General features: G+C 40.3%; 1 protein-coding gene and 1 non-coding gene across 3 annotated transcripts in view; one reads left to right on the forward strand and one right to left on the reverse strand.

Annotated features, from left to right (window-relative positions):
• Positions 1–17,429, reverse strand: part of LOC124615351 (transcription elongation factor SPT6) — a 163,723-nt gene that overhangs the window by 91,274 nt on the left and 55,020 nt on the right. For both annotated transcript variants that reach the window (XM_047143174.1, XM_047143166.1), the window contains 3 exons: positions 15,483–15,591; positions 15,259–15,399; positions 11,230–11,418 (listed from right to left, as the gene is read on the reverse strand). In XM_047143174.1, the coding sequence (XP_046999130.1) occupies positions 11,230–11,418; positions 15,259–15,399; positions 15,483–15,591 (439 nt within the window). The remainder of the gene's footprint in view (positions 1–11,229; positions 11,419–15,258; positions 15,400–15,482; positions 15,592–17,429) is intronic.
• Positions 14,633–14,707, forward strand: Trnal-caa. Its single transcript has one exon. It is a non-coding gene; the product is annotated as a tRNA-Leu (tRNA).

The raw sequence follows: 17,429 nt of genomic DNA on the forward strand, positions 1-17,429 counted from the left end.
CCAGTCCTGTAACCCGGAAGGCGTACACGATCAAAGGCAGAGCCACGTGTGAAAGCACCCACGTGATTTACCAACTGACCTGCCTACACTGTGAGGCTTTCTATGTGGGAATGACCAGCAACAAACTGTCCATTCGCATGAATGGACACAGGCAGACAGTGTTTGTTGGTAATGAGGATCACCCTGTGGCTAAACATGCCTTGGTGCACGGCCAGCACATCTTGGCACAGTGTTACACCATCCGGGTTATCTGGATACTTCCCACTAACACCAACCTGTCAGAACTCTGGAGATGGGAACTTGCCCTTCAGTATATCCTCTCTTCTCATTATCCGCCAGGCCTCAACCTCCGCTAATTTCAAGTTGTCGCCGCTCATACCTCACCTGTCTTTCAACAACATCTTTGCCTCTTTACTTCCGCCTCGACTGACATCTCTACCCAAACTCTTTGCCTTTACAAATGTCTGCTTGTGTCTGTGCAGTGAAAACTTTACTGCGGGATGAGGTGGTTAGCTAAAAACGAGAATTTATCATCAGAACAGTTTACTGCTAGGCTTCACAAAAACAACAATCAATGGTGAAGAATATCAACAGTATGCAATTTGTCTAACTACTTTAGCTGCTAACAGCATGAAGGCTAACAAGTTAGAGAGAGATATTGAAACCAAACAACCTTAACGAATGGGAAAACAAAAGGAACTTGTTATCGGGAAACTAAATGTTTCATTGTCTATCCAGAAGAACTTTGCTAAAATGAAAATGTAACTTCCACGGCCCTCTTGCCAGATTTCACACAGGATTGCTGAATGCAAAAATCCCACACAGTTGCAGATGCTCTGGTTGTGCCAGCAGTGATTGATACAGTATCAACATTTTTTATTGAATCATTTGCTCAACAGCTGAAAAGTATTCCTATGTCTAACGACGCAGTGCATAGAAGTATTTTGGGCATTTCTGACGATTTATGTGAGCCGCTAATCAATAATGTGTTTAACAACTGTTTTGCACTTCAAGTGGCCAAAATGACTAATATGTATAAAGATGCTCACTTGATTGCTTGTATTAATTTCATTGTTGAGTTTAACATTCTTGAATCACTAGATAAGGACAGTTATGTAACTGGAATTTCCATAGATTATCAAAGGCCTTTGATACTGTTGATCACAACATTCTTCTTCACAAGTTGGAGTCTCTGGGAATCAGAGGAGTGGTAAATAAATAGCACCTAAACAGCAGAGTGCAGAGAGTAGAAATTTCACATAGCACTTCCAAATATTTGGTAAATCACTTATCTGGCGCACAGTATGTTAATATAGGAGTCCCACAAGGAAGTTTTCAGGGGCCCAATACTGTTCTTAATTTATATTACTGATTTTCTACAATGTGAGGAGCATGGAGATGCTGATGACAGTAATATACTGATTACTAGCAAGACACCTGACCTGCTATTGGAAAAAGCCAATGAAGCACGAGCAGATGTTTACAAATGGTCTACAGAGAACAGAATAACCCTCAACATTAAGAAAACAAACAGCATGTACTTTAGAATAAACAAGAAGCACAAGTCCATAAATTTAAAACTACACAACACTTCAATAACAGATGTAACTAACACTAAATTCCTAGGACTGCACATGACCAGCCGACTAAAATGGAATGAACATGTCATGATTATCTCAAAGAGGGTCTCCATAGCATGCTACGTGCTCAGAGTTCTTGCATCAGTATGCAGTGACATCTGTGTACGGTCAGCTTACTTTTGTTATGTGCATGCCATCCTTAGCTACGGAATAATCTTTTAGGGAAATAGTACCCAGAATCTACAAACAGTTTTCAGATTACAAACGAGAGCTGTAAGAATAATGACAAAATGCAATCAATGGGCTCACTACAAAGAATTATTTAAAAACCTGGGCATTTTGATTGTTCCTTGTGAGTCTATTTTTCATACCATAATGTATATTAGAAAATATTTTGACAATTATAGCTTGAATAACATTATTCTTGATCGTAACACAAGGTTGAGTCATTGCCTCTATTTAGATAGAAAGATTGGGAACACCTAGCATAAGTTATACCTGAAATTCATGTATTATGTACTTATGCCTATGTATTTGTCTGCTAGTTCCATATCAACACACCTAGTATATTTACTTAAACAACATAAATAATCTTTTTTCATTTGTATAATACGCAGAGCTCTATATTTATGTATGTTAGTTCCACATCAAAAAACCTATGGTTATCAAATAATGTAAATGGCATTTGTTAAGAAAATATTTAGTGCAGTAGCCACCAGAAAGATCGCGGGAGGCGCACATTGGCATGGTGCGTCACGGACAGTAGTTGCCGCAAGTAAAGTCCCGCCCAACAGAGGGCACGCGAGAATTCGGCTGCGCCCTCTGCCGGCGGAACAACAACTCAGGTAGCACGGGCCGTGCCCAGCCAGTTCACATCGGGCATGCCTAACAGACAGTTCCCGGTCTACACTAGGTGAAGTGCGACAGAAACGTGAATCGTGTTATTACATTTAGACTTCATACGATAATTTGCACATTCACTGACGACATCCATACAATGTATATTGTCTAAGGGTGGATAAATAAGTACATAGAAAAATAAAAATAATAAAAAAATAAAAAGGAATCGATCTTCTGTGAGCTGATACTGGAAACAGCTACAGCTCAAAGCCTTTTTGACATGATCCATACTTTTTAAAATCAAAATTGTATTGTGGAACAGGTGAATTAGGGTATCTATAAATGGAGCTTGCTTAACATATGGTATTCATATTGGATTGCAAGTGAAAGTTAAAGCTGTAACTCCTGATGCAGTACTGACTCACTGTGTGACACAGTGGAAGGCTCTGGCCACTAAAGAACATAGCCCACCATTTCATGAAGTGCTGCAATCAGTTGTAGAAACAGTTACTACTATTAAGGCAAAATCCATAAATTCGAGGCTTTTTAAGGTGCTACATGAGGAGACAGATGCTGAATACACTCAACTGCTCCTTTTTAATAATGCTCAATGGCTCTCAGGGGATGAAGTACTAACAAGAACGTTTGAACTGAGGAAAGAGGTATTCTGTTTCTTAAAGGAGAAAAGCCATTCTCTGGCAGACTGTTCCAGCAACAGAGATTTTCTGCCTTAAACGGCTTACCTCATTGACTTTTCGTGAAACTAAATATTCTTAATGCCCTTCACTTCAATATAATTACACAACTGTACTATCTTGGAATGAAAAAGTAAAGGTTTTTACCAAGAAATTAGAGATGCAGTAATATCAAATGGAAAGTGGCATGCTAGATATGTTCTCTACACTAGTGTTACTGTTAGAAGATCCAGACGGTATGATACTTCCAATGGAGAAAAAAAAACCTGTCATCTTCATAATTTTGCAAAACTGAAAGTTCACTTTGAAAAGTATTTCAGTGACGATTTTGTTGAATTAAATTAGATTAAAAATCCATTCAAAAATGCTCCTGGACCATCATGTCTAAATATAAAGGAGAAGAGCAACTTATTGGTCTTAATCGTGATACTTCACTGAAGAGTAAATTAAATGAAGTGTCTTTTTTGGAGTTTTGGATACACATTAGCAAGGAATTCCCAATGGTGAGCGAAAATGAAAGAAGATCCTGATTCCTTTTGCAACTAGATACATGTGTGAGACTGGTTTTCCAGCTCTGAAGTCTAACAAACATTCACATCTAAATGTAAGCGACGAACTTCTGAGTGGCAGTTTCTGCTTTTTTACACCACATTTCAAAAAACTTTCTTCTCAAAAGCAAGCTCATCCACCACACTAAACTTTGCAATTTAAATTTTAAATGCTCTTGTAATCTTTGTTTGCTGATTAGCAAATACTGTTCATTTCACAGTTTCTGAATAAACGAAAATCTGGTAAAAAGGAAGAAAGTTTCAGAACCAATGACATAGAAAAAATTTACCTAAGAAGTTAAAAAAGACAATAAATCTAAATTTCTTTCAAGAAAAACATTTTTTTTATTTTGGAAAAAAAGTTACAAGCGTGTTAATACGCCAAACTCGTGTACAACTATTGGTTGCCAATTCAATGTCTGTACAATTAATAAACTGGTTCACTGATTTTTTTTTATAAAGTACTAGTGACCTGTCCCGGCTTCACATGGATATATCAGACAACATTAGGCAACAGAATATCATCACATTCCAACAGTCGCGCAGACCACTTGCCAGCATAGGCTACTGCAGTGTCTAAAGGCATCAGTGACTGTCCAGCCGCAACCTGCTAACAATGTGAACTGTGCATCAAAAGGCTATGCACATCTGTGACCAGTTCATGCCTGATACATGAGGTAAGAGCTGGCCATTAGCCGGAAATCACCACTGAACACGATTGTGCCACTGCAGATGGTACGGTATGTCGCAGCTCCCTTCATTGGCATGCGATGTCCATCCAAACTCCAACGAAATATGGAACAGATAAGATTCGTCGATCCTGGGAATTTGACGACTTACGCGCAAGTGTGTCACGAGTACCAAAATCTCTACTATAGTTCCTGAGAGTAGCTTTCAAATATAGGCAGTGAGAGACTATAATTTACAACACGTATAGAAGGAGAATGTATGTATATACGCATAGAGTCTGGCAATAATAATTTCACATGGCTCATTGTCCTGGTACAAGTCTCAATTGGACATCACTTTGGCAACTCGTGTCTCCCTTTCCAGTCATCCAACCAGGAAAAGGTGTCCTACTGTTTAATGGGGGACCTAAACACGTTGTTTTTTTCATGAATCTCCACATCATTGAGAGGTGATTGCTAGATTCACAGACAAATATAAAAATCTGTGGTTCAACCAGGATCCAATCCCACAACCTTTCGGTTATCAGTCATGCACCTTACCACTAAATCACCTCACCTGACTTCAATGCTGCATCGCGAAAGGAGACATACATTTACCATGTTTTGCTTCTGGTCTATGTCTACGTAATGGAGAAGTGAATGCTAGGTTAAAAAACCAGAGTGAAAAATCTGTGTCCAATCAGAATTCAATCCCGCAAGCTTCCGGTTTTCAGGTACACACCACCATGCCCAACTTCTGCTGAAGTTTCACTGCTGCTTGGAGTTGTGGCAGCTGTACTGCTAGACGACAATGCCATCATTTTCACAGCAATGGCACACATTAATTCATCGTAGTTCAGCCAATTTTCACAAACTATTTACAAATAACATAAAAGAACCTTCCCCGTTAATCACTCTATCTATTAGTCAAAACTGGATCAAAATAATCAATTTTTGACAATACAATGTAATTGGATGGATAAAAATTCTACTCTCCAAGTGGCAGCAGGAGAATACAGTATAAAAAAGATTTCACATCTGCAAACTTTTGGAGCCAGTGACTCCTTCTTCCAGCAGAAGGGTTGAAGGGAAAGGAAGATGGGCGAAGGAAAAGGACTGGAGAGATTTAGGAAACTCTTCCTTTCCCTTCAACTCTTCTGCCACAAGGAGGAGCCACAGTCTTGCTTGTTTGTGTGTGTGTGTGTGTGTTTTCTCCTGCCACCGCTTAGTGAGTAGAATTTTTATCTATACAATTACATTATATAAAGTACATTTTATTTTACATTTTCATATTTTTATATCATTTCTTAAATACCCTTGAAAAACATAAGACAGTTTTCACTGTATATACTTTTAAATGTCTCTTAAATCACTTCAGTTTTTTGAAAGGACGATGAAAAATATATGAATTATTGTCCTGTGTTTCACTGCAAGACAAATAAATATTATAAAAAAATATACGCTCATCAAAAGTCATGAGAAACCTAGTACTCGAAGATCCTTAATGGGATACTCAAATATAGGGTGTCCAGAGATTAAGTATTGTTTTGGTAGAAAATGGGGGTGTAGACATATGGTGTTTAGTGGACTGCAGGTGCACTGTAGATACAAAAGTTGTAGTTGTTGCTGAAAATGATGGACTGACTTCATGGCACGCCTAAACACTAGTTCTATCATTAAAGGTGATATTAACTCCGTAAGTGAAGATATACACTCTGGCTTGGAGGTTGCAGATGTTGTTTTATGGTGAAATTCAGATGAGATTTGACCACCAATTCCATAAACCTCGACCTACTAATACGGCGATTCAGCAATCAGTGAATAAATTAAGCACCTGGTACCATTAAGAACAAGCTTGGCCATCAATCAAACTCTGCTGACTGAACTGAAGACATCAGCACACAGCAGTCTAAAATTGGTGTGGCAATTGTCAGTGGAACTGGACATTCCATACTTGACGGTAGATAATGGGTTGTGATGCATGCTGGAAAAAAGCTGTACCATCTGCACCAATTACATGTGAACGATTTGGCAGAGCATGTGGACTCATGGCAGGATTTGCTTGCAGTAGATGCAAATTGCAACATCCTCAACCAAATCTTATTCAGTGACAAGGCAGCCTTCCACCCTTGTGGAAGAGTTGACCAACATAACTGCATTATTTAGGCTGACGCACCACCAGTAGAGCACCTAAAATTCCATCAAGATTCTCCCTAAGTTAATGTGTGGATGGGAGTATCCTATGACAAAATGTATGGTCCATGTTTCATCACTGAAAACTCCATCAATGGGGCGACATACTTGTATATGCTGAAACAGTTTCCTTTACCACAATTTGTGTAAGATGGAGCACTGTGTAATTATGCCTTAGATGCGCATATGTTTTTGAATGATTTGTTTCAGGAAGAAGGATTGGGTGTGCATGACCCATGATTTGAGCAGGGCATTCTCCCGATCTCACACCCACTGGTCTCTTTTCTGGAGATTTATCAAGGGACATGTGTTTTGCCGACACTATGTCAAACCACTGGCAAGCTTCAAGACTGAATCAGAAGAGCTGGTGCAGCTATAACCACACAAATGTTCCAGAAAGTCTTTCGTGCCACAGCCACTGCAACTGCTGTGTTCGGATGCAGGCTGAGTTGGCATCCCTTCGCTCGCAGCTTCAGGCAGTGTTGGCTTCGGTCACACAGCTTGAGGCTGTTGCCAATGGGCATCACTGTGGGGGTCGGGATGGGGGTTTGTCGGGGACGGCCAGCTCGTCCCACGCATCCCCTGATCGGACTACGACTGTGGTTGCCCGGGATACTGCCCGCATCGAGGCTGATCCCTCACCTGTGGTAGAGTGGGAGGTCGTTTCAAGGTGTGGCAGGGGGCGAAAGACATTCCGGAGGGCTGAACGGAAAGCCTCTCCAGTTTGTCTGACGAACCGGTTTCAGGCTCTGTCTCAGGCTGATACTGATCTTCGGCCTGACATGGCTGCTTGTCCTGTTCCAGAGGTTGCCCCTCAGTCTGCAAGATCCGGGCAGTCGCAGAGGGTGGGCTTACTGGTAGTTGGGAGCTCCAACGTCAGGCGCGTAATGGGGGCCCTTAGGGAAATGGCAGCAAGAGAGGGGAAGAAAACCAATGTGCACTCCGTGTGCATACCGGGGGGAGTCATTCCAGATGTGGAAAGGGTCCTTCCGGATGCCATGAAGGGTACAGGGTGCACCCATCTGCAGGTGGTCGCTCATGTCGGCACCAATGATGTGTGTCGCTATGGATCGGAGGAAATCCTCTCTGGCTTCCGGCGGCTATCTGATTTGGTGAAGACTGCCAGTCTCGCTAGCGGGATGAAAGCAGAGCTCACCATCTGCAGCATCGTCGACAGGACTGACTGCGGACCTTTGGTACAGAGCCGAGTGGAGGGTCTGAATCAGAGGCTGAGACGGTTCTGCGACCGTGTGGGCTGCAGATTCCTCGACTTGCGCCATAGGGTGGTGGGGTTTCGGGTTCCGCTGGATAGGTCAGGAGTCCACTACACGCAACAAGCGGCTACACGGGTAGCAGGGGTTGTGTGGCGTGGGCTGGGCGGTTTTTTAGGTTAGATGGCCTTGGGCAAGTACAGAAAGGGCAACAGCCTCAACGGGTGCAGGGCAAAGTCAGGACATGCGGGGACCAAGGAGCAATCGGTATCGTAATTGTCAACTGTCGAAGCTGCGTTGGTAAAGTACCGGAACTTCAAGCGCTGATAGAAAGCACCGAAGCTGAAATCGTTATAGGTACAGAAAGCTGGCTTAAGCCAGAGATAGATTCTGCCGAAATTTTTACAAAGGTACAGACGGTGTTTAGAAAGGATAGATTGCATGCAACCGGTGGTGGAGTGTTCATCGCTGTTAGTAGTAGTTTATCCTGTAGTGAAGTAGAAGTGGATAGTTCCTGTGAATTATTATGGGTGGAGGTTACACTAAACAACCGAACTAGGTTAATAATTGGCTCCTTTTACCGACCTCCCGACTCAGCAGCATTAGTGGCAGAACAACTGAGAGAAAATTTGGAATACATTTCACATAAATTTTCTCAGCATGTTATAGTCTTAGGTGGAGATTTCAATTTACCAGATATAGACTGGGACACTCAGATGTTTAGGACGGGTGGTAGGGACAGAGCATCGAGTGACATTATACTGAGTGCACTATCCGAAAATTACCTCGAGCAATTAAACAGAGAACCGACTCGTGGAGATAACATATTGGACCTACTGATAACAAACAGACCCGAACTTTTCGAATCTGTATGTACAGAACAGGGAATCAGTGATCATAAGGCCGTTGCAGCATCCCTGAATATGGAAGTTAATAGGAATATAAAAAAAGGGAGGAAGGTTTATCTGTTTAGCAAGAGTAATAGAAGGCAGATTTCAGACTACCTAACAGATCAAAACGAAAATTTCTGTTCCGACACTGACAATGTTGAGTGTTTATGGAAAAAGTTCAAGGCAATCGTAAAATGCATTTTAGACAGGTACGTGCCGAGTAAAACTGTGAGGGACGGGAAAAACCCACCGTGGTACAACAACAAAGTTAGGAAACTACTGCGAAAGCAAAGAGAGCTCCACTCCAAGTTTAAACGCAGCCAAAACCTCTCAGACAAACAGAAGCTAAACGATGTCAAAGTTAGCGTAAGGAGGGCTATGCGTGAAGCGTTCATTGAATTCGAAAGTAAAATTCTATGTACCGACTTGACAGAAAATCCTAGGAAGTTCTGGTCTTACGTTAAATCAGTAAGTGGCTCGAAACAGCATATCCAGACACTACGGGATGATGATGGCATTGAAACAGAGGATGACACGCGTAAAGCTGAAATACTAAACACCTTTTTCCAAAGCTGTTTCACAGAGGAAGACCGCACTGCAGTTCCTTCTCTAAATCCTCGCACAAACGAAAAAATGGCTGACATCGAAATAAGTGTCCAAGGAATAGAAAAGCAACTGGAATCACTCAATAGAGGAAAGTCCACTGGACCTGACGGGATACCAATTCGATTCTACACAGAGTACGCGAAAGAACTTGCCCCCCTTCTAACAGCCGTGTACCGCAAGTCTCTAGAGAAACGGAGGGTTCCAAATGATTGGAAAAGAGCACAGATAGTCCCAGTCTTCAAGAAGGGTCGTCGAGCAGATGCGCAAAACTATAGACCTGTATCTCTTACGTCGATCTCTTGTAGAATTTTAGAACATGTTTTTTGCTCGCGTATCATGTCATTTCTGGAAACCCAGAATCTACTATGTAGGAATCAACATGGATTCCGGAAACAGCGATCGTGTGAGACCCAACTCGCTTTATTTGTTCATGAGACCCAGAAAATATTAGATACAGGCTCCCAGGTAGATGCTATTTTTCTTGACTTCCGGAAGGCGTTCGATACAGTTCCGCACTGTCGCCTGATAAGCAAAGTAAGAGCCTACGGAATATCAGACCAGCTGTGTGGCTGGATTGAGGAGTTTTTGGCAAACAGAACACAGCATGTTGTTATCAATGGAGAGACGTCTACAGACGTTAAAGTAACCTCTGGCGTGCCACAGGGGAGTGTTATGGGACCATTGCTTTTCACAATATATATAAATGACTTAGTAGATAGTGTCGGAAGTTCCATGCGGCTTTTCGCGGATGATGCTGTAGTATACAGAGAAGTTGCTGCATTAGAAAATTGTAGCGAAATACAGGAAGATCTGCAGCGGATAGGCACTTGGTGCAGGGAGTGGCAACTGACCCTTAACATAGACAAATGTAATGTATTGCGAATACATAGAAAGAAGGATCCTTTATTGTATGATTATATGATAGCGGAACAAACACTGGTAGCAGTTACTTCTGTAAAATATCTGGGAGTATGCGTACGGAACGATTTGAAGTGGAATGATCATATAAAACTAATTGTTGGTAAGGCGGGTACCAGGTTGAGATTCATTGGGAGAGTGCTTAGAAAATGTAGTCCATCAACAAAGGAGGTGGCTTACAAAACACTCGTTCGACCTATACTTGAGTATTGCTCATCAGTGTGGGATCCGTACCAGGTCGGGTTGACGGAGGAGATAGAGAAGATCCAAAGAAGAGCGGCGCGTTTCGTCACTGGGTTATTTGGTAACCGTGATAGCGTTACGGAGATGTTTAATAAACTCAAGTGGCAGACTCTGCAAGAGAGGCGCTCTGCATCGCGGTGTAGCTTGCTCGCCAGGTTTCGAGAGGATGCGTTTCTGGATGAGGTATCGAATATATTGCTTCCCCCTACTTATACTTCCCGAGGAGATCACGAAAGTAAAATTAGAGAGATTAGAGCGCGCACGGAGGCTTTCGGACAGTCGTTCTTCCCGCGAACCATACGTGACTGGAACAGGAAAGGGAGGTAATGACAGTGGCACGTAAGGTGCCCTCCGCCACACACCGTTGGGTGGCTTGCGGAGTATCAATGTAGATGTAGATGTAGATGTAGCCAGCAGGTGGGAGTTGTGTGGGAATGTGAAGGATGCTCATGTTGAATGTAACATGTGACTAACATACGCCACTATAAATAATAAGAACACAATAATTATTTCAACAAATTCAATACCTAATTTATGGACACCCTGCACATGCAATGTTACACGATGTGGGAGGAACTGATTTCTCAATTTCATTTACTGCAATGTCATATGAAATTTAATAGTTCCATCCATTCTTTCTTTCTTTCTTTCTTTGTGCAAATAATAAGAGCAGTTTTTGCTATGCAAGTTTACCAATATAGGTACATCTTAAGTACAAAGGTAATCTCCCTTTACTTGTAATATGGGCATATAAGTGCTTTTTAACTACACTTTAAAGTAAACACGATTTGCCTGTATCCCTAATGGTAAAATCATCATTAAGCATTTTTTACTTACCTTTTCATCAAATTTATACACTTTCCATAAATCATTTATATTTAATTCAGGCTGAACATATTCTTTTCTGTAGAAGGCAATGAAAGGAACTTCCAAGTGTTGATTTCGCATAAAATCTAAAGCCTTTTTGATTTTTCCGACAGTTTGAGGACCTTTTCTCGACCTATCTCTCATATCTCCATGTCCATCCTAGGAACAAACAACAGAATAATGCATGAATATTTACGAAAGTGCACTTTTCAGTTACACAACAGCAAACATAAGATCCAAGTTTTCAAATATAATAATAATAATAATAATAATAATAATAATAATACATGCATGCACTGTGGTGCAACGTATCGACTAATAAATTACACATTCCACTTCTACTCTCTCAGGCCAATGAAAGATGTTCGTGGAAACTGGGAATGTTATTAAGAAAAGGAAAGATTGTTGCTCATCAGAAAGATGACCTGCTGACTAGCAGACAGGCACAATGCAAAGATTGTTACACATCAAAGCTTCTGCCACAAGCCGTCTTCAGCAAAGAACACACACACACACACACACACACACACACACACACACACACACACACACACACACACGCACATTCTTTCACTGCTGAAGTACTCTTTGGCTGAGAGCTTACATGAGTCAGTATTTTCGTTGTAACTGTCTGCAACCCAACAGGTCACCTATACGGTGCACAGCAATCTGTCCTTTTCCTAATATTGTTGATATTGCAACTTGGAGTTTCCATTGTTTGGAAACATTGTTTAATGTGCGCTCTGGTTTGCCGTATATGCTAGATGGAGTGTAAAAGGCATAAGGCTCAAAACATCAACAAGGCACAGCAATGAGTGAGCATCTCCAACTGCTGTGAAGGCCCACTTATGCTTTGGCATAGTGGTTTGGTATTGCCTTGGAAGTCATGTGGAAAAGGGTGCAGACAATAATGTTAATGCCAGAAAAATTGAGGATTATATGAAGTATGTCATCCTGTAATGTCAAATCAATGTATGAATTCCAGTCGCAATCTATGCTGAGTTATCAGTTAAAGAGATATCTGTTTCACCCTCAGATATAAATGAAGTTATACAGTGGAAACATTGTGATTATAATGCAGAGGAGTTACTGCAAAACTGATTACATCATTTTTGTAGCTTGAATAGATTGGAGTCTCTTTCAGCACCAGCCCACAGCAGAAAGTGAAGAAATAATATCACATGCATGCACGCACATACGCACACAAGAAAGCACGCGCACACACACACACACACACACACACACACACACACACATACACACGCACACACACACATACACACGCGCACACACACACACACAAGGGAGAGAGGAAGGGGGGTAGGCAAGGGGTAATTGCAAAAATAAGGATAAACTCATTCCTCCACTAGCAAGAAAGGAAAGTAAACACATGCTGCAAAAATTCTTACATAAATACTGGGCTATCAGTTTCATGGCAGAAACCAGCAGCCAACATGTAATGCCACTTTTCACAACTTACTTGCATGCAATACCGTATTACAAGTATCACATTAGATCTGCCCAGGTAAAAGAACTGCTATCCATATACCCACTAAAACTGCAAGTCTCTTATCTGTATGCACAAGTCTTTTATCCACAACTTCAGGCATTGAAGTTTTGTAAAGCATTTTCACTTGTTTGGTACACTACGGCTCTGATAATAGACTTCCACAGGTCTGAATTTTCAACTGGTAAAGTCCACACTCAGATTTGATGCTTTCCTGCAAACTGCTGGCTGGACATGCCTATGTCAGTAGTCTCAAATTTAAACTAATTTATTTCTTTATCCATGAGTGAGGAAAAAAATGTTTGTTTTTTTTATTTATGTTTAAGACCTTTTACTGGGAAGAAATTTTGAACATCTTACAGATGGACCTCATAATCTACATTTTGTACAATAAGAATGTAGAGGCCGATCCTGACCACTAATACAACGTAGCCTGTCGTATACTCAATAGGTTCCAGAAATTATAACTTTTGTCATAATTACTGAAATATAATGCAGGAGATTGATTGTCACAGCTGGCTTCAAGTTTGGAGGGTCCTCAGGAATTTTGATGTCTCTTTTAGTACTACAAAAACTAGTTATATTATACTGTCCAGCCCCACAATTTTGTTTTAACAAAGTTGACATCACAGCTTTGTGTTCACAGTGAGAATGCACTTTCTTACAACCGAAAATAAGCTATTAAAATTTGGTTTTCTTCTTACCATTAGAAAGTGTAAACAAATTTATGCCAAACTGACAGTTTCAATATGGTTTCTTGGATCAATATTTAGTCACCTTGTTACCCATTACACAAAATCAAATCTATAGTGTTAATTTTGTTATTGTTATCACATTCTCACAACCTGTTTACTCCAACGTGCTCTTTAGCTGGTCACTCAAGCAATACAAAGCCTTAGCTGAGGGTAGCAGAAACTGTGCTACCACACCTTGCATGTAGCCAGCAACCATGGATGACAGACAGAATGAGCTTTACAGATTGCATGAAAGATACAATCACAGTAACACAAGGCCAGTAAATGCAGGTAAAGTAGTTGTAAACAGAAGCTAAGGAATAAACAGGATTTTGTTAACCTGCAAACATTCAAAAATTGGCTGCAGAAAGAAAGGTTTTAGCTGCCCTTACAATAGACATGTGGTACTGCTTCATGAAATCATGTTAACTGATCACAAATAAAACAATTTGATAAAAATTGTACAATATTGAAAATGCCCTTTAACTTTTGAACCACAAGGTAAATCTTATAGCAAATACACCAAATAGTATACGCATCCACACTAACTTCTAAGAATAATGAAGGTACGCTGCAGTTATTGGAAAACGTAAAGATGTAGGTATGAATTTTGGATATGAACAGGGAGGTGTAAACGTGCAGCTCAAAACACTAAACAACACAGGAACTTTAGGAAAGGGTCATCTTCTCATCTGGAAAGTATTAATCAAAAGATCAGATAATGGCCAAGACTGATAGATAGAGAGAATCTCGTACTGGTAGGTATAGCAAAGTTGGTAAATAAATGACAACAAAAAGAGAAAAAAGAATTACATATAAATAACAGCAGAAACAAAATTTTTTAACAGTACTCAAACTGAAAAAGTGAAATTCATCTTACATAATTCAGCACAATATGAAAAGAATAGTGACACCCATACATTTAACACTAGAGCAAAAAATAACCTTTAACAGCGAGTGAAAATCTCATTCTGGAAACATTCCCTAGGCTGTGGCTAAGCCATGTCTCCGCAATATCCTTTCTTTCAGGAGTGCTAGTTCTGCAAGGTTCGCAGGAGAGCTTCTGTTAAGTTTGGAAGGTAGGAGACGAGGTACTGGCAGAAGTAAAGCTGTGAGGAGGGAGGGTGAGTCATGCTTGGGTAGCTCAGTTGGTAGAGCACTTGCCCGCAAAAGGCAAAGGTCCCGAGTTCGAGTCTCGGTCCGGCACACAGTTTTAATCTGCCAGGAAGTTTCATATCAGCGCACACTCCGCTGCAGAGTGAAAATCTCATTCTGGACATGCCAATGTCTTGGAAAAAGATATGAGATGAATATCAACCAGAGTCGAACTTGTTAACGGAGCTGAAATAAATAAGGTGATAGATCAGGAATTGTGGCACTGAAAGTAGATTAATTCTGTTAATGGAGCAGCAAAAGAACTAAGATGGCTGAAGTAGAGAGGTTATTGAATGATTAGCACCACTGCCTTCAATAATGAAGGACCCAGGTTTGATTCTTGGCACCATCTCAGATTTTTTCTGAGTTGGGAAGGTCTGACGAGGGGTCTACTCAGTCTTTTGAGGACCAATGAGGAAATGCTTGGTTAAAGAAACAGTGGTGCTGTCAGGATTTATCTACTGGCAATAACAGGTGAAGAGATTGGTTGTATGTAGATCACATGTGCTACAAACATAGATTCCTTGTATAGCCTTGCAGGCAGTGCGGGAGATGAGCATGGAACAATTATTTGATTTGATAGTAAGATGTATATTATATTACCTGGCATGATATAGTTGGTTTGCAGAATGCTTGTTTGTAAATCCATTCTGCTTCATCATCCAGTTCATCAGATCCCTCTGGAACCGGTGTAACAGGGATGTCACGAAGTTGCATTCTCTCTGGTATATCTTTCTCTCTGATCTTTAATTGACAAATAAAAAACAAAATAAACACAAATGCAATGAGGATCATAATTTATGTTCTCAGTCATGTATATAACATACCTCATTATCCAAATCTGTGAAATGTCCCCTCTTCAGTTCACTAGGTTCATAAATTTCAAATATTGACTTTCTAGTAGGCTTCTTGCGAGCTGCTTTCTTCGGTCGCCTCCTTTAAATATGCACAGAAGAAAACCATATTGTGAAACACTACATGATCTTTCTTCTACTATGGCACATTACAATAATTTGTACATCAACATTGGCATATTAAAATGGAAATAGATTTGCAAAAATTCCAAACTCTACACAATTACTTATTCCAATTATTTAACATTTTAAAGAAAAAAATGGAAGATTTGGAGTAACAAAGAGCAGAATATATAACATTAAACACATCAGATGATGAGAAACTTAATTCTCTGCAATAATTATTTGATATAATTTAATTGTTTCTCGCTAAAACACAATTAAACACTATACAGGGTGGTTAAAAACAGCCTGGAAAGCTTGCAAGGGTGTTACAGGGTAGGTTAGCTCAGAAATAATTCTTAAGAAAAAAATTTAATACATTTTGCTGTTTCTGAGTTAATTAACAGTGAAGTTAGCCAATCAGTCAATTGCATGTGCAAATTCAAGCAGCCCGTCAGTCACAATTAGTGTCAGTTGTTCTCGCAGCATAGATGATAGCGTATGAGACTGCCCAGCCTTTGGCTCAGTTTCAATCCTTACTACTACCCCATGTCCAATTATTGTATCACACTCTTCTTTGGTTTTAGGAAACCAAACAAAAGAATATGTTTGGCAACATTGTCTCTGGCAGGCTACTCAAATTGCACAAGCAATGGCCTGACTATATAAATTCAATGGTAATTAACTTGGAAATGGCACAATACATTCAATTTTTTCTTAACAATTATTTCTCAGGACAACCTACCTGCAACACCCTTACAAGCTTTTCAGGCTGTTTTTGGCCATCCTGCGTACGTATAATTCTGAAGCTGTTACATTTTATCATGGAAAACATTCATCATGAAGTGCAGTGAGCGTACTGTAGTAATGAAACAAAATTTTCACTAAAAATATGCAACAACTGATTTAATTCCCTATTGCTTTCATTTTGCATTTTTACTCATATTTAATAGAATTTGAAATTTATTAAGCAGTACATAGTTATTGTGTCATCTTATTTTGGAGGATTTAACAGCAGCATCTTTTTCATAATCTGCTGGTGTGTCTAATGTAAGAACTGACCATTTCATCTTAATTTATTGTGGCAAGAAATTTGTTAGAATGGTGTTCACATCACCAGGTATGTGCTGAGTCATACTGTGTGTATCCCACACCACATGTCTGGACTATGCTCTCTCCAAGTAATTGGCAATAGTGGGTTATTCTCCAAACACCCCAATTGCAAAATGGCACCATACCTGCACTAACATGAAAATCAAATGTTTAGCTAACAGCCCAAAGCACAAATTTCAAAGAGATGTGGATGAATATACCTACTATTGTGTGTTGTACAGTACATCTTGCTATTGCGTAATGGACAACTGCTCTAAAAATTTGCCTACTGTACAGAAATCAGTCTATTTCAAAATAGTAAATATCTCTTTTTGAAAAGACAATTTTTTCCTATAAAAGCTTTAAAGCGGGCTATTCCAACTTGAGTGACCACAGGCAGCAGAGCATGCACAGGAACAGGTGGTTCAATGTGGGTAAACAGCTTACATGTCGGCAGTTAGGCAGGTAGGCTGCAACTTAAATGGTCGTACTTCCCTAGTAGAGTGCACACTGACAGGAGTGACCAAGCAGCTTGCCCATGTGCTGAACTTTGCAATAAGTCCACCTGGCTGGTAGCCTTGACTATCGACGCCTGCCTACATTTCAGCTGAAGAGTGCTTTTTGGCATCTGTATGCTATGGGGCAGTGTTGGAAAAACCTGTCAAGGTTCATCCTCAAGTAAAACTTCATTCTGTGTCATGTAGGGTTTGTTCAAGCAGCATCAGG

The sequence above is a fragment of the Schistocerca americana genome, chromosome 1, assembly GCF_021461395.2.
Source record: "Schistocerca americana isolate TAMUIC-IGC-003095 chromosome 1, iqSchAmer2.1, whole genome shotgun sequence".
Taxonomy (NCBI): domain Eukaryota; kingdom Metazoa; phylum Arthropoda; class Insecta; order Orthoptera; family Acrididae; genus Schistocerca; species Schistocerca americana.